Below are 22,306 nucleotides of genomic sequence, written 5' to 3' on the forward strand. Positions count from 1 at the left end.
TCAAATGAAATAAGACTGATCATGGTCTTTGTGCTTTGTCCAGTGTCTAAGGCAAGGCATCGCAGGTGTGGTCAGGCACATCTCTGGGCCTCTCCCCAGCACTGGTTCTCCAGTGGCAGAGCCTGGGGATTGATGTATTTAACAACCCTCTGGGGATCCTTATGCACCCTGAAGATGTTTGAGAACCCTGGTCTTAAGCCAATATAAACAAAGGTTTAAAGCATTACCTACACAAAAATAAGTCTTTTTATTAACTATAACTAATGAATGTTTTTTCTTACTAAGAGAGAGAGAGAGCATCACGCCTTTTCATCAGTGGGAGAGTGTCAGAACCAGATTAGTCAGATCTGAAGTTTTCTTGCAAGAATGTGTTCAGATGACTAACGTTTTGTCATTCACAGGTGATTGTAACTAGTTTGCATTCTTCTTAATAGAGAAGGTTCATTGAGAAAAAGCTGGAAACTATAGCAAATAACAGATAGGTTTGCAACTCCAAATTCCTTTAAGTTAGACATTTTTTTTTTACTCTTACTCTCACTCCATCTATAGTGTTTCAGCCAGGTTTCCAATAAGGAAAACACAAAATCCTCATATTCCTACTTTCTGCTTTTTATCAGCAAGTTTGAAAATCCTTAAAAATGTATACATAAGTGCACTTTTCTGCATGTCTGTCATTTCTTTTTTTTAATTTGAAAAAAGGGAGCACTAAAACTAAGCATAATCACATGCTTCTAATAGGGCTTTCTTGTTCATTTGCACACTGCCCCATAGCAATGCTCCAGTCAGGGTGGACTGCATGTCAGTGGTTCCTATATATAGTGGACTGTACCATCTGTGTTTGTGTGAATGCACTATGATGTTCACACAACTACAAGCTCACCTACCATGTTTAAAATATAGATGACTGTATCTATAAATAAATAGTAACAAGTAGATACACACAAATGTACCATTACAGAGGATACTTATTACTAACTAGTAACAAGTAGAGTCATGTGTTGCATAAGGATGGGATACAGGCTGAGCATGAATCCTTAGGTGATTTGGTATCTAGCCTGTTGGGACCACTGTTATTCTAGACCCATCACTAAAACATGGTTAAGGAGCCAGGACTGTAGATACGCAGGCATGTATTCTTAAGACTGTATCCTTAAGACACATAATATATCCTTTATGTGCAGGAAGTAATGGGTAGGCTTTGGTTTAGTGTGCCTGCCTCCACTCCCCCCAACTCCAGAATTAGGTTCCTAAACAGCTAAGTAGGCAGGCAAGAAGGCCTGAGAGAGCCAGCAGAGACTGACTCAGGAGAGCCTGCGAATGAAGTCTGGACACTATGGCTAGGAGTCAGACAGGTAAGGCCATTCTTACTACCTCACACCACGTGGCTCAGTGAAACTCCTGCCCTCACGAGGTGGCATGAAAGAAGTGGAACGTGTCTGCAAACTGGGAGGGCTTGGAGAGCAGGGCATGGAGAAGCTGCTTCCTGGCACCTCTCCTGGAGACTGGCTCTGTGCTCTCCTTGGCTGCACCTTCAGCCCATAAAACCTTCCCCTATATGCAGGACCAACTCCCTAATTTTACTCCACTGAGCAGAGAACAAAAAGAAACAATATACCTAAAGGGGTCCAGTAGTCAGAGGGAGGAAGAATAACACAGCCCTTAAACCAGGCACAGATGACATAGGAAATAGATGAACCTTGAATAAAAAATAATTAGGTCCTGTTATAGACTAAATGTGTTCTTTGCCCACATTCATATGTTGAAAGTCTAACCCTTCAAGGTGATGTTATTGAGAGGTATGGTCTTTGGGGAATAATTAGGCTTAGATGAGGTGGTGAGGGTGGTGCCCCATGACTGGATTAGTGCCCTTATGAGAAGAGAACAAAGCAGAGCATTCTCTTCCCACCAGGTGAGGACACAGCAAGAAGACAGTTTCCTGTAAGCCAGAAAGAATCTGGCCATGGTGATTTCAGACCCTTCAGAACTGTGAGAGAGAAGTGTTTATTCTTTATAAGCCACTCTCTCTGATATTTTGCCTCAACTAAGATAGGGCTCGTAAGGAGATCCAAGTACAATATAAAATTTTCTCCTTGAACTTGAATTTTTAGAAGTCAGTAGATGAATCAAAGGCAATGAATACCAGGTTACTGGTATGAATTGAATTAGTTGCCCAGAAGATAAAGTAGAAATGCTGAAACATCTGAGACAAATATGTAGAGAAGCCAAGAGGGAAAAGATACATGATGTGGAGGACAGATGCAGGACACCCAGCATGTGAGTAGTAGTCCAGAAGGAGGAAAAGAACTGTTCCAGAGGAAAAGAACATTTACTTGAGTTAAAAAAACAGCAGGCACTACACACTAAAAAGCTTACTGAGTTCCAGGTAGAACTAAAATTTTAAAAATGATTCACAATTAGGTCCTTTCTGATAAAATCCTGAATTCCAAAGAATAAATGAAAAAATCTTAACAAGTTTCTAGATACAAGGAACCAAGATACTTACCAAGGAAAAAGCATCAGAGTCCCTATCAGCCTTAGAACTCACTAGAAGATAAGACCTCTAAGTCAAGAAAGAGGATATACCTTTTTAATTTATCATCGTCCCTATAGGGGGAGGGAAGGAAGATTATCAACATTACAGGGATTTAGGAATCTTTCATTAAAGTGCTTGCCCTGAAGATAAGACTAGAGAAAAAGAACTTTTGTAACCAAAAGAGACAGGAAAATGAAAATAAGAAGCACAAAGCTAATCAGCGAACCTTAAAGAAAGACATATCATTTCATGTAGATTGATACTGAGGAAAACCTGGAATTGGACAATGGAAGTGCTGGGGGGAGAGGGGGGAAAGGGAGGGCCCCTCTGGTGGCTCAGGGGTTAAATACAGCACTAGCAAGCTATGGCCAGCCACTGCAGCATGAGTTTGATCCCTGGCCAGGGAGCTAAGGGATCCACCTGTTCTGCTTCTCACTCTGTCTCTGGTGAATCCTCTCACCCACCACACCTCTGGCCTACACCCCAGCTCTTGTATGCAATAAATAAAGAAATCTTTTAAAAAAAAGAAAAGAAAAAAAAGGTAACAGAAGGAGAAAAACATTCTACAAGCCAAAGTCTAATTATAGCTCCACTAAAAGTATGGATTTGTAGCAAATCAATTTTGCTAAAACAAAATTTAATTGTTTTAGGTAGTTAAGATGGGGCCAGGCATGGTGCCTGGAGTAAATTTGTATCTGTTTATGAGTGTTGGGGAAGAGAAGGTAACCATTCCTGGAAAGCAGAGTCCAGGACCATTTCAGAGCTAACAAGAGGCCAAAAGGCAACCAATGGTAACCTTACCAAAGCAGTCAAAATAAGGAGGAGGAATGGAAATGACAACCAACAGCAACATAAATTGTAAACATAAAATGTGAAGAAAAGCTGGATGAAAACACAAACAAGTGGGCCACCTTGGTGGTGCAAGGGATTAAGTCTCAGCTTTTTGAAGCAGTTGGCAGCCACTGCAGCTAGAGTTTGATCCCCGGCCAGGGAGCTAACCCACATGGTGCAGCAGACCTGTCTTGCCTGCTGCTCCACCTGTTCTGCTCCCCACTCTGTCTCTGGTGAATCCTCTAAGTCCCACTGTCTCCTGCACCTCTGCCTACACCCCAGCTCTTGTGTGCATAAATAAATAAAATAAATCTTAAAAAAAGGAAACACAAACAAGCAAAGTAGTGTATTGTTATGATTGAGTACACAGTGCACTGGTTCACGTAGCAGCTCCATCACTGTTGACCATTACTTTGGGCAGGTTACTTAACCACATAGAGTCACCACCAGTGAAATGGGGATAGTGGTTAATAGCTTTATTGTGTGTTTGTGAGGATTGAATGAGTTAACATACCCAAAGCACTTAGAACAGTGCCTGATGAGTGTTTGCTTTATTAGTTATAAAACATAATAGCATTATTGATATCAGATGAGGTGAAACTTAACAATAAAAGAAGTTTCTTTTATAATGGCTATAGGCACTATTATCATAGACTTGTGCCAAATAAAATAGCAAGTAAAAAGTATTTAAAATGTAAGGAGAATTTTGTGAAAATATTTTGCAGTGAGAGAGTTCTGATACCTCTTTCACAGCAGGAGAGCTCTAGCAGACAAAAATAAATAAGAATTAGAGAAAATGAATAATGGAATCAGCAAACTGAAAAGACAATATTGAACCTTTTGTTCCTCACATAATTTTTTGCATGGCTATGGAGCAGCAAAAGAAAATCACTCATGTGCCATAAAGCACATATTCAAGATATTAAGTATCTTACAAATCATATTTTTTTAAATCATATGCCAACACAATTAGAAAGAAATTTTAAAAAGGACAAAAGCTTAACTACTTGAAAGTGAAGAAACAAATCTAAGTTATCCTTAGATTTCAAGATACCCTTAGATCAAAGAGGAATTCATAACAAATTTAAACACTGAAAAAGAAAACACTTCATACCCAGTCTGTGAACACAGCAAACACTGGACTGAAAGAAAAATGTCTTCGTTACTAAAGAAGAAATAACAAAATTACTTTAAAAAGAATAAAACAAAAAGCAAAAAGGAATTAATACATGTACTTAAGCTGACATCAAGAGTATAGCAAGGGCGAGGACAGAAAAACTTTAAAAGCATTTTCTTTGAAAAGATGAGGAAGATGGCGGTGGGGGGAAGTAGGAAGGACAGAACTTTGGAGAAGAGATGTGGGAAAGAGTAAGGAATTGTGCACAAGAAACTCCTGATGGACTCTTTTGGTTTTAACTGGTCTTCTGCTACCTGGGACTTCGGGTTTTCTACCCCATCTGCCTCTGTGTTCGGTGCTTCCACTTCTTTTTTTTTAAAAGATTTATTTATTTATGCATACAAGAACTGGGGTACAGGCCAGAGGTGTGGGGAGGTGAGAGGATTTACCAGAGACAGAGTGGGGTTCTACTGAAATACACTGCTGAGGGGAGCAGCAGGCGAATCAGGAGAGGTCTGCTGCACCATGAGGGTAGCTCCTTGTCCGGGGATTGAACTTGTGCTGCAGTGGCTGTGGACGGCCTCATAGGTTGTGTCTTAACCCCTTGTGCCAGCAGGAGACCCTGGTGCTTCCACTTCTATCTTGATCCCCAGCAGCACTGCAGTGTGGCTGGAGTGCAGGTTCAGAGCCAGACTCTGAGCCGGGCCTGGGTAACCTGCGGCCCGTCTGACTTCGGGTGTGTTGATTTCAGCGTTTTGTGCCTCTTCCTGCTCAAGGTTCCTGAGAGAAGCTCCTTGGCAAGGGTGCAGTGGGCATTTGGTGCACATCCGTGGTGCGCAGCACTGGCACCTCCTGAAACCTCCTCCTCAGTAAACAACAGGGCTCTCCTCATCAGCTCATCAGCTTCTGTTGAAGGTTTCCCAGGATGGGCGCTCCATGAGCTCATGTTTTTATGCCTGGTCACTTGATCTTTAAGCAGTTCTGTTTCATTTTGTGTCTTTCCTGAGACAGCATTCGGCCTTAGTTCTTGTATCAACATTGTTATCAAATAAGTACCAGAAAAAAAAAATAATTAGCATTTACTTTATTTATTTGACTGTTAAAAAGGAACCTCTTCTGAAAAGAAGCTAAACATTCCTACCTATTTTAGCCCAAAATAGAAAATGCTTTCGTGGCAGGGTGTCCATGCTCAGGTGACCTCCTCGGTGGCTTTCTGTGTTGCCCAGGTTCTCCAGGAGCAGATCCGTGCCCGGGACAACATCAGCTATGGAACTAATTCTGCCTTAAAGACTCTGGAGATGCGCCAGCTCTCTGGTTTGGGAGACCTTCGAGGGAGAGTGGCAAGGTAAGTGTACCAGTGTCTGGGAGCTACTTGCCAAGAGCTGTGCTTCTAAATCTTTCAGTGGGGAGTGTATTTGTAAAGCTCTAAAACAAATTCTTTGCATTCTTTACTACATCCTCTCCTCGGCCCATAAAACCTAAGGATACAAGTTAAACCTGGTGGTGAGCAGGCCAGGGTTTTTTGTGTTTCTGCCATTGGATTTGTGTTCGTGGCAGGAGGTGATGGAAGAGCTCGACTGACCTATATAATTTGGTTTGGCGATATTATGTTTATTGATTCTAATAATAGAGTTGGAATTTGTATTTTGTCCTTTTTGAGTTTCATTTTTCTTGTGCTTCATTTTCGTTTTATTTTCTGGAAGTAGTGGTTCTGGAGAGACTGGAAGTTTTAAAAAGAGCTCTTTCACCTCAGACAGTAGAAGTAGTGCCATTCCAGCCCCTCACTAGCCAGGGTGCTCCATGGACCAGCAGCAGCGGGAACTTGGTAGAGGATATGATCTCCGGCCCACCCCAGACCTACTGAATTAAAATTGGCATTTTAACAAGATCCCTGGATTCATGTGCATGTGTAAATTTGAGAAGCACTGCTCAAGGACTGTATCTGGGATTATCTTTGTCAGACTAGGGTGAAGTTGTCTGTAGTATTTCTGGGCCTCTTCTGCCCCCTGCTGCTTTTGTGAGTCAATCACATGAATTCGGGAGCAGTGGAACTGATGGGCCATGCAGATCAGCCTGAAGGCAGAGTGAGGATGGTCTGTCTGCCAGCTGTGGGTAGAAGAAAGAACAGGGACCCACAGGACCTCAGGCCTCCTTATAGTGGAGAGGGATATTTGTGCAAACTATACATGAGGCCGTGCATGCTGGCTCTGTGCATTTGATTCTATTGGATGAGCTTAGGTCTAATGCAGAAGGCCACATGGACATAAATGGTGGCCAGGTGACCACTTTCCTGTGGTCTCCCTAGTATGACCCTTGAAACCCCACTGACCTCTTCACCTTTCCCGGCTGTTGCACTGTAGCTTTCATCATTGATCAACAGCTTGTCTGCTTGTTATTCCCTAAACAGGCCATGATTTGTGTGTTGTCTTCATTTTTCCAAGACTCAGTGGCCACTTACACTTTCCTCTGTGAGGTTGGTTTGTATGGTGTCAAAGCCTTAGAAGAGAACTATCTATGAGGCAGGTGTTCTAGTCCCCTCCTAGGTGTATATGGGGATTCGGATAATACTTGAAGCCATTTATGGGTGGCACTATAGACTTGAAGGCCCAATAAAAGTACATGGTGGTGACCCCTAAGACACCCCCCACGCCAGCCTCTCTCATTAACAGATTCTGTGATATATAATCCACATACCATACAATTTACTCATTTTAAGTGTAAAGCTCAGTTATTGCTAGCTCTTAAGTGCCTAATGATGTGCACAAACAGTACTTATATATCTAATAATTATAATAATATGGAAGCTGAACAATCAAATTAATGTTTTCAATGTCAGTGTCTTGGAGTGCTGTGCAACCATGTCACAATCTGTGGGAGAGGTTCTGCTAAAGTGTGTTGCCTAAGTCATACCTGTGGCTTGACCCTTGGGACTCTTGATGCACCTGACCACCTCCCTGTCATGACTGACAGGGCCAACAACAGATTCCTCCTTCTACCCAATGGCCACAGCAAGGATCTGAGAAGGGAACATTTGGAATGAGTACTTTACTGGCTCATCAAGGATGAGATAGTACAACTGATCCGGTTCATTGCTAATTCTTGCTTTACTCAAGATGTTAAGTGCGCATGCAGCTGTGTTAGAATCCAAAGGCTGTCCTTTGTGAGTGTGTTTTTAAGACAGGAATGATGTCTCTGGTTCCACTCTTAACTGAAATGGCAATATTTCTTTCCCCTTTTTATCTATATGCATTTATTTATTTTGAAATAAGTTCAAACCTATAAGAAGCACATAAGATTCACCATTTCTTAACATTTTATCCCATTTGTAACATTCTTTCATGTATAAGAATAACATTGTTTTTAATATAAGAAATCCGTAACATTGTTTTTAATATAAGAAATCTGAAGTTGATTTCACTGTGTATGTTTTCTGAGGGAGGCTTTGGTATCCCACCCTGAGCTCCTCCCTGCCCACCCTGCCTGTTTGCCTCTTTCCTTATAAAGGTACTCAAATGATGTGTGGAAATAAATAGTTGGAAATACTATAAATAACTGGAACTACTATGATACATATAAGTATATATGTAAGAGCAAAAATTAAGAGCTCACCAGCCCCTATCTGTTTTACTCCTTAGAGGTAACTAAGTTGGTATCTGTCTTTTTAGATTTTTCTCATACATAGTTACCAGGTAATAATTTATAATTGTAGTAATGTGATAATTTCATATTATGGTAGCAAATATTCTGTGTGATTTAGTGAGTGAGATAATTTTCCTTATCTAAGTCATTTAGGGAACAATTGATAATCCTCATGAAGGCCTTAGTGTGGATCTATACCTTAAAGAATATATCCCAATGTTTTTGGAATTCTTGTAGACTACTGATTCATTGAAAGTGTAAATGACCACAGGCTTGCTCTTTTCTGTGGGTACCTAAAATGAGTTGTTCATCAAGTTCCCAAACAATCTCTGAGCTCATTTGGCTCCATCTGAGATAATGAATAAGAATAGGATGTCAAGTGTAAACTAATAGAAAAATATACTTGTAGGCCAAATAACATTTTGATAGTGGTGGCATCAGGATGTTTTAAAAATTTCTAGTGGTGCAGTGTGTGTATTGGAAAGAAAATGGCCAATTATCTCCCCATTTTCTCTGATAGAAGCTAACACTTAGTAGACATTCTTACTGAGTGAATGAATGGATTATGGGTTGTAGCTTCATCTATGAAGCTATGGGTTGTAGCTTCATCTACTTCTCCTATCTCTTCCCTTGAACTTGACCTCACTTCCATGACAGTGACTATCCCATATATCTCTGTCTCTGGCATCCTTATACTCTAGCCTCTATTTTGCTTCATAGGATCTTCATGGGCAGAGATGATAGGCTAGTGCTTATTCCATAAAATTGCAACACCTTCTTTGTACATAGCTGTTGATTGAATTATTTTCTTTGTGTAATTGTTTTTCTAGTTGTAAAAATCATGTATACTTCTTGCAGAAAGGTTGTACGATTTAGAAGAGAATGAAAAATAGAATGAAAATCATATGATCCAGAGATAGTTGGCTAATATGTTGCATACTTCTTTGTAAAATTTTGATAACTTTATATATTAAGGTTTGGTTAAAAAACCAGAAACCACTCCTAAGTATTTTAACAGGCAGGGACTTAATACAGGACATTAGATCTTGCAGAACCATTGGAAGATTTGGAGAAGCAAAGTAGACAACTGCTATTTTAGAAAAATAGGCAGTATAGGAATCATAGGAAGGTGCCATTGATAACCTTAGCTACCTAAGAAATAAATGATTTACAGGAATGTGCCTGAAAGTGGCTGTTATCCCCACTGCCTGCCCACCACTGCCAGGCAAGAATAAGGGCCCCTCCTCCTCTTCTACCTTCTAAATCTTGCATAATGCCTCACATTGGTGAGATCTAAATCAGAACCTTGATGGCAAGGGAGTCAGGAAGTACAGATTTTGGACTTCTGCCCTTGTGATACAGAGGACATTCACAAACAGCAAGAATTCTTTGTTAATCCTGAGTTACTCATTTATATAACTTCTTCCCCTTGTCACCAATCCTCTAATATAGTTTTTAAAGTCTCTTACCATTAACCAGTTCCCAGGAATGTATGGTTATCACTTATTCTAGGCAAGATGAACTCCATATATATAGTTTGAAAATCTGCCAACCCTGAGGGATTCTTTTCCTTAATACCCTTTACAGCTTCTCCTGAATGAGCTCTTAAGTGTCAGCAGTCTTCTGGAAGGTCTCAGCATATTGGACATGACCATCTGTAAACAGGCCTGACTTCTTCTCCCTCAATTCACCTGGTCATCAGAAGCTCCTCCAGGGGTCACGGGTGTGACTTGAGGAAAGCTGGCACCGTAGCAGGAGTAGCTGCCACAGGAGTCCGGGCTTACATAATTTACTGTGCCCTTAATTCATGCTGATGTTTAGATGCCTCCTGTCCTTGTAGGTGGAGTGCTGCTCCATGCTTGTCTTATGGCATGGTGTGCATGATGGACTCAGTGCCCATGCTTAGGCATGCAGTCTCTGCTAGCACCCACTAGCAAGCTGGAAGCTCCTTCTCAAGCCAGGAATGACTGAAAAGAGTGGGGCATGATGCTGCTCTGAATTCCTAGAGGGCCTGGTTAGGGCTTCCCACAGCTGACCTGCCACAAGCACCTTGAGCACCACTGGATCTACTCAGTTCTGAGGCCCCCAGAGCAGAGCAGCTCTCGTGACAGTGTGGACCAGCTTCAGAGCCTTCCCCTGCTGTGGGGCCCCTCTCAAAGCACAGACTTACAGGGGATTTGGTAACAGGTTAGGAGTAGCACTTTCCAAAGTGTTGGAAGGCCTCTAAAATCCAAAGCAGCCCTGAACTTGAAAGGGTAAAGGTGGAACTAGGAGTGACACATCTGGCACTCTGCATCAATGTTTTGTCATTGGGCTCTCACTGCGCATACCATTTTGTACTTTTGAGCATTGTAAGGCCTTGCTACTTTGATGGTTACAGCTCTGGTCTTATTATGCATCATCCCTGTGGTTTAACTGAAAAACCATAATGAAGGCAGCTCTTTGAATCCATTTGAACCTCTGCAAAAATGAATGATTCATAGTACAGTTTCTTTGAGTGGGGTGGTGTGTTTTGTAGTATGTGAGGAAGCTTTAGTGCATGCTTTTAAACTTTAATAAGAATTAGCTTTGTTGTTTGCCTGGGCAGATGTGACGCCAGCATTGCCAGACTGTCTGCAGAGTACAAAACGACCTACGAGGGGCTCCAGCACTTGAACAAAGAACAGCAAGCTGCCAAACTTATCTTGGAAACGAAAATCAAAGACGCAGAGGGACAGGTATGACCTGTTTTAGGTTGCCTTTTAGAGTAATTTTTTCTCAGCTTAAAGAACATGATGTTGATTATTTCTTATAGGAGAGACTAGTGCACCCACCATAAGTGTCTCTTTTGCTGCTTCCTTTCTTCTCTTTCACTGAATGGCTCTTCATGAGCGTCACAACAGGAGTTTTAATACAGCCCTAATTTTAAAGATTCTTTCCCCCTATATATTCCAGAAATTCCAAAGTATAACTCCAGGACTATCTCTTGCACAGGTAAGTGATCAAGCATTCTTTCATCTATCACTCATCCCAAAATGTTGCTTCAGGAATTCATGGGATTCACGTGCTACCTTACACATTAGTCTGTACATGGAAAAAATTAGGACAGAGCTGGAGTGTAATGAATTTTAGAGCCTTTCACTTGAAATGTGTAGATTAATTTCACTAGGCAAAACTCTTGGCATTTCACAGTTTTTTTTTTAGGTCATTAAAAAGTTTGTCATAATGGGGACTGTCTTCTAGAACTTTACCTATGATGTCTGCCCTATTTGCTATTCTTCAATTAAAGAAAGACTATTTCAGTAAAATGGGGCATCTAGTCAATTTATTGGGTTAAAAATATTGTGTCCTGGGGCCTCCCTGGTGGCGCAAGGGGTTAAGCACAGAACTGTGAAGCTATCAGCAACCTCTGCAACATGAGTTAGATCCCCAGCAGGCCAGGGAACTACCCACATGGCACAGCAGACCTCTCCTGTCTCACCCTCTGCTCCCCTCAGCAGATATATTTCAGTCAGTCTGCCTTTTCTGCTCCCCACTCTGTCTCTGGTGAATCCTCTCACCCCCTGCACCTCTGGCCTGTACCCCAGTTCTTGTATGCATAAATAAATAAATATTTAAAAAAAATACTGTGTCCTACCTACCTCTAGTAAGGGTCAAAATTTATGTATATGAAAGACACAGATACCATAAAACTAGGGAAAAAGAGAAATAAAACAAGCCCAATATTTTTTTTTTCTAAAGAATGAATGAGGGGCCTCCCCGGTGGCGCAGCGGTTGAGCGCTGGGTTGCGAAGCTGCCCGCAGCCTCTGCAGTGCCGGTTCGATCCCCGGCTGCTCCCCGGCCACTGGAGGAGGGTCCCGCATGGTGCGCAGACCTCTCCTGCCGCCCGCTGCTCCCCTTAGCAGTGTACTTCGGTCCTTCTGCCTGCTCTGCTCCCCGCTCTGGCTCTGGTGAATTCTCTCACCCTCCCGCGCTTCGGACTGTACCCAGTGCTTGTATAAATAAACAAATAAATCTTAAAAAAAAAAAAAAAAAGAATGAATGAGGACAGAATTACTACATCAGAAAACAGGAGCTAAGGAAATCTTGAGCTTTCCAGGAACCAAATCAGTAAAATATATATAGAAATCCATAAAAAGAGACATACCTCTTCTTTGTTTTGGCAAATGCTTGTTCCATGAATCTTTCAGTAGGTGTATCTAACATAATTTTGCCAGAAATAAAGATTCCTCACAGAGAGTTAGTTTTATATTAAACTTTAGATAAGGGAAATGGGTAGGTAATGGGAGAAAGGAGCAGAAGGGCTGTAGTCTGTAAATGATATTTTCTGACGACTTGGCTTGATACAGAGGTAAATCAGGGACCTTCATGGATTTTGTAAGTGATAAGAATTCTATGCTTTATGACTAGCAGCCACATTAGGGTGGGAATTCCAGGGTAAACGATGACTGTGTTGTTTGCCAGCAGCTGGAAGAAGTGGACATGGGCAGGGCTGGGCTTGCTCCCCAGAGGAAGAGTATTAAGGGCTCAGCCCAGAATGAGTGCAGTGGCCCTGCTCCTGGTCTGAGTTTTGATGGGTGTATGTGAAAGAGAATGTAGGTGGATAGATGAGCTGAGCTCTGAAATGAATTTATTAAGTTAAATTGAATCTTAATGCCACTGACTAAAATGTAGTTTGCTAAATGTTTTCTCACATCATCTCTGAAAAGTTTAGAGGTGTTATTTACAAACAAAATTTCTTATTCAGATTTCTCAGCTCTTGAACAGAGTGGACTTGTCAATATCAGAGCAAAGCACCAAACTGAAGATGTCCCACAGAGACAGTAATCACCAGCTTCAGCTTTTGGATACAAAGTAAGTAATCAACTCACAGACATTTTGTTGTTGTTGAAATTCTTTGCAAGTTTATTCAGTAGCGCAGTTTTTTTTTTTTTTTTTTTTTTTTTTTTACCTTCTGCTTTTTATTCATTGCAGAGTGAAAACAATAGTGGAAGGTATAGGGAAAAGTTTCCGTGTGGTACTTTGCCTCCTTTACCTTCAGAATTATTTTGAGTGGTTGCATGATAAGCCATCTATCTATTCATTCTGTAAATATTGATTGAACACCGACCTAGGTGCTGAGGATCCAGCAATGAAGAAAAATAAGCTCTCTCCCTATCCTTGTGGAGTTTATATAGTCTAGGGTTGATGAACTTTAATTGAATAATGACTAAATAAGCATATGCTGTGCTGTTACAAATGTTTTGAAGGAAAGGTGCCTGGTCACAGTAGACTAAATAGTGGCCCCCCAAATATCATCATGTCCTGAACCCTCTGAATATGTTACTTTATTTGGCAAAAAGGGACTTTCTTGATTAAGTTAAGGATTTTTTAAGTTAAGGATCTTAAATTTAAGTATCTGAAAATGGGCAGATTATCCTGGGGTATCCTAATGTAACCCCTAGGGCCTCTATATGAAGGAGATAGGAAGGTTAGAGTTGAGAGAGGAGGTTCTGTGACTGTGGAAGCAAAGATTTGGTATGAGCTTTAAAGATGGAGCATAGGGGGCCTCCCCTTGTGGCGCAGTGGTTGAGCACTGGGTTGCGAGGCTGCCGCCGGTAGCCTCTGCAGTGCGGGTTCGTTCCCTGGCCGCCTGCGAGAGCCCCACCAAAAAAAGAAAAAAAAAAAAAAAAAAGATGGAGGATGGGGCCTCCCTGGTGGCGCAGGGGTTAAAGACACAATGCTATCAAGCTATCATCCACCACTGCAGCACGAGTTCTATCCCCGGCCAGGGAGCTACCCACATGGCACAGCAGACCTCTCCTGTCTTGCCCACTGCTCCCCTCAGCAGTGCATTTCAGTCGATCTGCCTGTTCTGTTCCCCACTCTGTCTCTGGTGACTCCTCTCACCCCCCGCCCCCATCCCCACAGCTCTGGTCTATACCCCATTTCTTGTATGCATAAATAAATATATCTTAAAAAAGAAAACAAACCAACAGATGGTCAGGGTCAGCCCATGGAAGAAGGCAGCTCTAGCGAGAGAAAAGCAAAAAAAATGATCCTCCTCTCAGACCCTCTAGAAGGAACCACCCCTTCTCACAACTCACTTTAGTCCACTGAAACTGATTTTAGAGTTCCGACCTGTAGAACTGTCAGAAAGAATGTGCTGTTCTAGGCATCATGTTTGTGGTGATTTGACACAGCAGCCACCTGAAACAAATAGAGTGGTGCTGTGAGAGTGAATTAGCAGGTGCCCAGTTGTGGGGCCTTCCTGAGGAAGTGACATTTGAAAGAAGAGCTCAAGGATGAGTGGAATCCCTGAAGAGTGAGGTAAGGACATATGAGATAAATAGCCTGCTGTGGAAGGAATGTGACATGCAAGAAACTGCAAGAAAACAAAGCTGGTTGGAGTAGGGAGGACTGGGTAGCAAGAGCTAGAACAATTAAGGGTGAAAAATGAGGCTGGGGTGATCTAGCTTGTAGGTTTTTCTGTCTCTATCTTTAGAACAATATGGAGCTATTGAGGGGATTTTAAGCAAATAGACTGATAAAATCAGGTTTGTATATTGTTTTTTAAATGGCCTGATTGCACTTAGGAAACGGATCATAAGGGCTGAAGCAGAGATGGGGACATTAGTTAGTGGACATTTTGTTGTCTCCAGGTAGGAGAGGTTTGCGTGAGAGTGACTTTGAAATACTTTGTGCGTGCACTATAATTTGTAATACTTTCCCAGTTTGTTATAGCAGTGTTGTCTACAGCATATGTACCTACAGTGAAACTCATCTGATGTGGTTCTGCTCAATCACAAAACCAAAATAGGTTTTCCTATTATGAATCTTCACAAGCTTGGCATTTTCCTCCAAAGCAGAACCAGCAGTGACTCTGTGTATATGTGTGTACATGTCTCTTGTGCGTACACACATACACCCCCACATGTATATTTGACTTAACGTATCTTTTTAGATGACTTTAGTGTAGAACTTTGTGAGAGGCTTGAGGAAAACTTGAACTTCTCATTGGCTCATGTTTAATGCCATTTCTAGGCTACCATCAATTATTGGGAATTCTCTTATGAAACCATGTCTCCTTTCCTCCACCTGCCTGTTTTTATGTGATTATTTAGTTATGTCACCATTTCTCACAGATTCAACAAACTTAGCAAATAAAGAAAGATCTCTCGAGTTCTCTTTCTTCTATCACACAGGAAGCAAATAAACATCTTAGTATTTTTTTTTTTCTGTCAGTTTGTTTTAAGAGATATTACTACTTAGCAGACATGAACCTCTTTATTTTCCTTCCTACAATTTAAAGTCTAAACACAAAGGATGCCTATAGGAGCATGGAGACAATGCTTAGAGCCTCTGTGAGGTAGAATGTCAGATTAAAGACCCAAAAGGTGAGAACTTTGCTGGCTGAACTAGGAAAAATCTTCATGCTGCAAAGAGATCATGAATAAACTTACCTGTCTAACTGTTGGTTCTGGGTACGGGGTAATTTCTTGAAAATGCAGGACTATAAGATAGCCTTTGTGTGAATTTAGAAGAATGTGTGAATTCACATTACCCAAGTGACTTGAAGAAAAGCAGACTGGGGGCCTCTCTGGTGGTGCAAGCGGTTAAGTCTCTATACTATAAAGCTATCACCGGCCACGGCAATATGGGTTCGATCCCTGACCAGAGAACTAATCCACATGGTGCAGTAGACCTTTTCTGTCTCACTTGCTGCTGCTCCCTCAGCAGTGTATTTCAGTAGATCCACCTGTTCTGCTCCCCACTCTGTCTCTGGTGAATCCTCTCACCCCCCACACCTCTGACCTATACCCCAGTTCTTATGTGCATAAATAAATAAATCTTTAAAAAAAGAAAAAGAAAAACAGAGTGGATGGTTATCTTAGAATGATTGAATGATTCTGATTGGGTAGTGTCCTAAGAGGCCTGGCAAAAGCAAATACAAATCTTCTATCTTCAAGTCTTCTCATAGACAAAGTTCTAAGGATGTGCAATAAAAAATTGTAAAATAAGACTAGGGAAAAGGCCATATAAGTTATAAAATGAGAAGAAACAATGAAAAGTAGAATCAGACCTCTAAATACTACATAGAAATAGATTATTAGGGCCTCCCCGGTGGCGCAGCTTTTGAGCGCTGGGTTGCGAAGCTGCCTGCGGCCTCTGCGTCGCTGGTTCGATCCCCGGCTGCTCCCTGGGCACCAGGCAAGGGTCCCACATGGCGCACAGACCTCTCCTGCCGCCCACTGCTCCCCTCAGCAGTGTACTTCGGTCCTTCTGCCTGCTCTGCTCCCTGCTCTGGCTCTGGTGAATTCTCTCACCCTCCTGCGCTTCTGACTGTACCCAGTGCATGTATAAACAAAACAAACAAACAAACAAATAAATAAATAAAACATGCCTCTATTAAGGATTATTATTAGATGAAACAAGTGTTCTGTGTGTATGTATATACGTAAGTATGTACATATACATGTGTGCACGTGTGACTTTACTCACACACATTTAGAAAGTATGACTAAGGAATGAGATTATCAAAAATGAGTAGAGAAAAAAAATTATGAGGTATTGTTGATAAACAACCAAACAGAATTTCAAAGCTCTAACAATCAAAAATAAAAGCTATAACCTTCAGCCCTGCCTGCCCAGGAAGCCCAGGATCCGCATGCATGCTTATAGCCCAGCCTGCAGGGCTGTCTAGCTGCAGGTCCCAGTCTACAGCCCCCGCTGGCCATGGAGCTGGTCTGCAGTCTACGGTCTTTCCCAATTGTTGAGCACAGCTCTGGCTTTGCCCAAAAACCTGCCCCAAAGCAGAACATAGCCTGCAGCCCTACCTGACCAGGGAGCCTAGATCATGACTCTCTGTGACCACCAAGCACAGCCTCCAGTCCTGATCGGAAAGCCTGGCCAGTGACCTCACCAACAGGGCAGCATGACCAGCAGCCTGCTAGATGGTGAAGCATGTCCCAAGGCTCTGTCCAACCATGAAACCTGGACTGCAGCCCCATCTGAATTTGGAGTGCAGCAAGGGGCAACACCTGATTGGGGAGCACAGTGTAGACCTTATCTGGCCAGGTGCAATGTGGAGTCCCTTCTACATTCCAGTCCAGTTCTGGAGTACACAGTCTTGCCAGGTTATAGGACTTGTGGCCCTGCCTGACCAGAGATAATTCAGATAATTGTGAAGCTCAGGCACCTGACCATTTTACCTAGCCAGTGGCACCCACCAACCTCAGAGCACAGGCAGAGGCTTCACCCAGCAAGAGACCTAGCAGACATATACAGACTATTCCATTCAACAGCAACAAAATAGATGTTATTTTGAAGCACACACAGAACGTTCTTAAAGATAAATCATGTGGGGCCACAAAACAGGTCTTAACAAAGTAAAGAGGATTGAAATAATTCAAGTACTTTTTGTGACCACCTGGCACAAAAGGGAATCCAAACATAGTGTACATGCATCCTTGTGCTCCCCTGAAGTGCTGCTCAGCCAGAGCCCCATCTACAGCCCCATCTGTAGCAGACCATTTGACAAAGCAAAATACTTATAAAAACTAGCAGACACTAGTGAACGAAATGAGGCATCTGAGGCAATGAGGGAGATAAAAGGGAGAAAGGGTCAAGGGGGTATAAAGGATGGTGGTGAGGGAAAAAACTACCCTAGATTATTAATGGCACCTTTAAGAAAGAAAAGTAAAGGCATCCAAATAAGAAAAAAAGTAAAATAATCCCTATTTGTGGGTGACATGACCTCAATGTGCAAAGGATTCTAAAGAGCACCAAAAATTGTTAGAATCAATGAATTCAGTACAGCTGCAGTATACAAAATCAGATTATAAAAATCAGTTGCTTCTATATACTCAATAATAAATTACCTGAGAAAGAGAACTACGAAGACAGTCCCATTTATGTTAACATTAAAAACACCTTAGAAATAAATTTAACAAAGGAAGTGAAGAACTTATATACTGAAAACTACAAGGCACTGATGAAAGAAAGTTGAAGAAGACTCAAATTAATGGAAAGTGATTCCCCTATTCTTGGATTGAAGAATTAATATTTTTGAGAGTCCATATTACCAAAAGCGATCTATTAACTCAGTGTAATGAAATTTCCAGCGGCATTTTTCACAAAACTACAATAAGCAATCCTAAAATTCATGTGAAACCAAAAAAGACTCTGAATATCCAAAGTGATCTCGAGAAAGAACAAACCTAGAGACATCACACGTTCTGTTCAAGATATATTAAAAAGCTATAGTAAGCAAAGCAGTTCAGGTAATTTATGTACCACTATTACAGTGTCAGAGAATTCTGAATATGACTATGTAACTTCCTTTACCAGTGAGGGTTTTTTTTTTTTAATTTTTAAAAAGTTATTTATGCATACAATGACTGGGGTGTAGGCCAGAAGTGTGGGGGGTGAGAGGACTCACCAGAGACAGAGTGGGGAGCAGAACAGGCAGATTGACCGAAATACACTGCTGAGGGGAGCAGCGGGTGAGCCAGGAGAGGTCTGCTGCGCCATGTGGGTCAATTCCCTGGGCAGGGATCAAACTTGTGCTGCAGTTCCTGGTGATAGCTTGATAGTCCTGAGACTTTAACCCCTGCACCAGTGAGTTTTATACATTCATATGTTTTTATATTGTTAATTAACATCCTTTCATTTAAGCTGGTCATCTCCCTTTAGCATTTCTTGTAACTCAGATTTAATGGTGATGAGCTCTTTCAGCTTTTGTTTTTAGACAAGTCTTTATTTATCTCTTCATTTCTGATGGACTGATTGTCTGGGTGTGGCATTCCTCCCCAGTATTTTGACATTAATGTCTCGCTTTCTCCTGTTCTTCAGAATTTCTACTGAGATGATCACTGATGCCTTATATTGGTTCCCTTGTATGTTGAATCTTTTTAATCTATTTTTGTTAGCTTGATTATAATATTTCTTGGTGAAGTCCCCTTTTGGTTGAATTTGGGGACCTCTGAGCTTCATATACCTGGATGTCCATATCTCCAAAATTTGGAAGTTTTAGCCATTATTTCTTTAAATAGACTTTCTGTTCTTTTCCCTCTCTTCTCTCTCTCCACCCCCCAACTCATCCTTTGAGCTCTCCTAAGATGCATACATTGTTTTGTCTTATAGCGTCTCGTAGTGTCCATTAAGTACTATGGGCTTTATTCTGTCTTTTTGCTTTTTGCTTCTCTGAGTGGATAATTTTAAATGGCCTGTCCTTGAGTTCACTGATTCTTCTGCTTGACCAAATATGCTTTTGAAGCTCTCTGTTCAATTTTTCAGTTCAGTCATTGTATTATATTCAGTCACTGTATTCTTTAGCACTAAGATTTTTTTTTTTTTAATGATCTCTAGTTCTTTGTTGAACTCATTTTGCTCATGTGTTGTTTTCCTAATTTCTTTTAGTTTGCGATCTGTGTTTTCTTGTAGTTCACTGAACTTCTTTTCTTTAGTAGGGTTAGTCTGAATTTTTGTCAGCTCGTAGAATACACGGTTCTCTATTTCTTCAGGGTCAGCTGTTGGAGCTTTATTCGCTTCCTTTGGTGGTATTTTCTCCTGATGCTTTGTGATTCTAGGGATCCTTGCTTTGGTGTCTGTGCATTTGAGCAATCTTCTAATCTTTACGGCTTTGATTTGGCAGGGAAAGAACTTGACCATTCATCCCAGCCTGCAACATCTTTGGACAAGTGGGGCTTTGCTGCTGATGTCTCTAGTTGAGTGGAGCCAGTGCCCAGGCTTTGAGGTTGGTCAGGTCTGCTGGCTGGGCTCCAGCAGGGTTCAAGTGGGGCCACTTATTGGGCTCCTGGTTAGGCAGGGCTGCTGACTGGCTGTGCAATTACCTTTTCTTGGATAGGACCACAGGCTGTACTTGCTGGCCAGGTGAGGTCTCAGACTACCCTCTATAGTTGGTCTCAGACTATTCTTTACATGAAGCACATTGTGTGGGTTCAATGACTGTGCTCCATGGTCACAAGGGGTTATTGATTGGGTTCTTGTATCACGTGTGCTCTAGGTATGCTTTGCAGTAGAATGGAGCAAGGATGAGTTCCAAGTTTGGGCAGGGCACAGGCTGTGCTCAAGATTAGTCTCCTTGGTGAGGAGGGGCTGCACTCTGACTTCCACAGTTGGGTGGGGCTGCTGGCTTGGCTTCCTGCCTGGGTGAGGATAGGAAGTTTTGTTTTCAGTGATGTGACTGGGAAGTTGTATTTACCACTTCCTCTTGTGTCCCATTGCCTCACTGTCAAGGAAAACTGGAAAATGTAGTTTGTGGCTCGGTGACAGTATATCTAGTTCATTCATATTTAAGTGTCTTAATAGGCAGGAGGGGGAAAACAGAACTAATCTACCACAATGAGTGTTCATTTTATTATTGTTATTATTAAAATCACATCTCTACACCACACATACACTTTTGTGCTTTTTTTACACTTCAGAATAAAAATAAGAAAAAGTAATTAAGGGAAGCAGCAAGTACGAAACTTTATTTTTCAGGTACTTGGAAAGGGAAGAGACTAAAGGAATGGAGGGTTGAGTGTTCTTTCAGTTTTCTTTTAGGTTTAAATTAGGAAATGTGTGTATGGGAAAGAGCAATTTGGAGAACATTAGGAGGAGAGTCAGACTGGAACCTTAGATGGAAAAAGTAAGCACCTAGGGAAAGAGAAAGGGAAGTCTAGGAGAGCGTGGACACTGTTCTCTGAGTCCGGGGTACTGAGGGTTCTCTGAATGGCAGAGATTAGCATGTGGCCTGGCTCTGTGAGTCACTCAGTGGCCACGCTCTGGGCTCTTTCCAGGTAAGAAGTATCATCAGGGCTCTCTGTTGTATCCTTCTCTCCCTCACTCCTTTGCTAAAAAGAGGTGAGGTTAATGCTGGTATGTGAAAGAGTTCATAGTTGGAGACTGAGGTGGTTTGCTGTCATTTTAAAATTGTTTTACCTCTAACTTGCTGACTTTCTTATTTTAGATTTAAAGGTACAATTGAGGAACTCAGTAACCAGATTTTATCTGCACGGAGTTGGTTGCAACAGGAACAAGAACGGATAGAGAAAGACCTTTTACAGAAAATTGATCAACTTTCCTTGGTTGTTAAGGAAAACAGTGTAGGTATTGATGTTTGGCACTAATAAAAGTATTGGTGGGGGCCTGCGATGTTTGAGTAACACCTGAGAACTTACTGAGTTATTTAGTATTACACCGAACTGTTCAATTGTTCGTGCCTTAGAATTCATTTCCATGGTTCAAATTGTTTATAAAGAGATGGGGCACTCTGACTTGCTTTGGTTAACTAAGGCTAAGTAGAAAATTTCAATACTTTCAGCTAGATGAACTTAAATCAAGACCCTAATGAGTCAAATGCAATTCTTATCATGGATCCCAGGGAGCCAGTGAAAGGGACGTGGAGAAGAAGCTCAGCCAGATGTCTGCCAGACTTGACAAAATAGAAGAGAGTCAGAAGAAGAATTTGGAAGTGCAGAGAACAAAACAAGAAGAGGAGAAGATGCATGGGCGAATCAGCAAGTTGGAGTTACAGATGAATGAAGACATGAAGGAAATGAAAGCGGAAGTTGATGCTGGTAGGCAAAAAAGAAAATAGTTCTCATGGTTTATTTTGTATTTGATGAAAAAATTAATTAGTATCCCCCTAGAGCCTGTGGCCCTGGCTCATGATAATAAGTGACACATCCTCAGGGAAGTATCTAAGTAGCTGTGTGATATTGAACTAAAATATTGTTTCAATACTAAGTACATGGAGAATCAACATGAGGGACAGTGAAACAAAACTAAAATTGCTTAGCTTGCAATTGATATACATTTTCTTTAGCATCACTTGCAAATTATTTTCTGTTCATTGGCCAGGTCAGTGTATCTCAGAAATGAGCGTAAGTCTTAGAGGGGCTTTGGGATGCCTTTTATATACTCTGGCAGTGTACCACCATGGCACTGAATGACATTCCTCTACTCGTAAGTCAGCAGGGTTCATCCATCCATACTTGTTTAGAAGTATTGGAGCTGATTGCAAGTTCTGATTTTAATTGCTCTCATATAAAGGAAAGATTTGATCTATGCTCCAAGCTCAGGAATACAAAACTGAAACCAGTAAGTGGAAGTTACCCCAAAACAGATTTTTGACTCTCTATGTATCTTATAATTGTCTGGTCCTAAAAAGATACTGGTGACCTCGTGAGCTTGAGACCTCTTTGTTACTGAAAGTGTT

General features: G+C 41.5%; 1 protein-coding gene across 10 annotated transcripts in view; it reads left to right on the forward strand.

Annotated features, from left to right (window-relative positions):
• FAM81A (family with sequence similarity 81 member A) overlaps positions 1 to 22,306 on the forward strand; it is a 111,672-nt gene that overhangs the window by 85,146 nt on the left and 4,220 nt on the right. For all 10 annotated transcript variants that reach the window (XM_054701912.1, XM_054701914.1, XM_054701929.1 and 7 more), the window contains 5 exons: positions 5,708 to 5,826; positions 10,708 to 10,837; positions 12,848 to 12,954; positions 21,056 to 21,191; positions 21,470 to 21,665. In XM_054701912.1, coding sequence (XP_054557887.1) covers positions 5,708 to 5,826; positions 10,708 to 10,837; positions 12,848 to 12,954; positions 21,056 to 21,191; positions 21,470 to 21,665 — 688 coding nt within the window. The remainder of the gene's footprint in view (positions 1 to 5,707; positions 5,827 to 10,707; positions 10,838 to 12,847; positions 12,955 to 21,055; positions 21,192 to 21,469; positions 21,666 to 22,306) is intronic.

This window comes from Talpa occidentalis, unplaced genomic scaffold, assembly GCF_014898055.3.
Source record: "Talpa occidentalis isolate TD23 unplaced genomic scaffold, MPIMG_talOcc4v2.1 talOcc4.11, whole genome shotgun sequence".
In the NCBI taxonomy this organism is placed as follows: domain Eukaryota; kingdom Metazoa; phylum Chordata; class Mammalia; order Eulipotyphla; family Talpidae; genus Talpa; species Talpa occidentalis.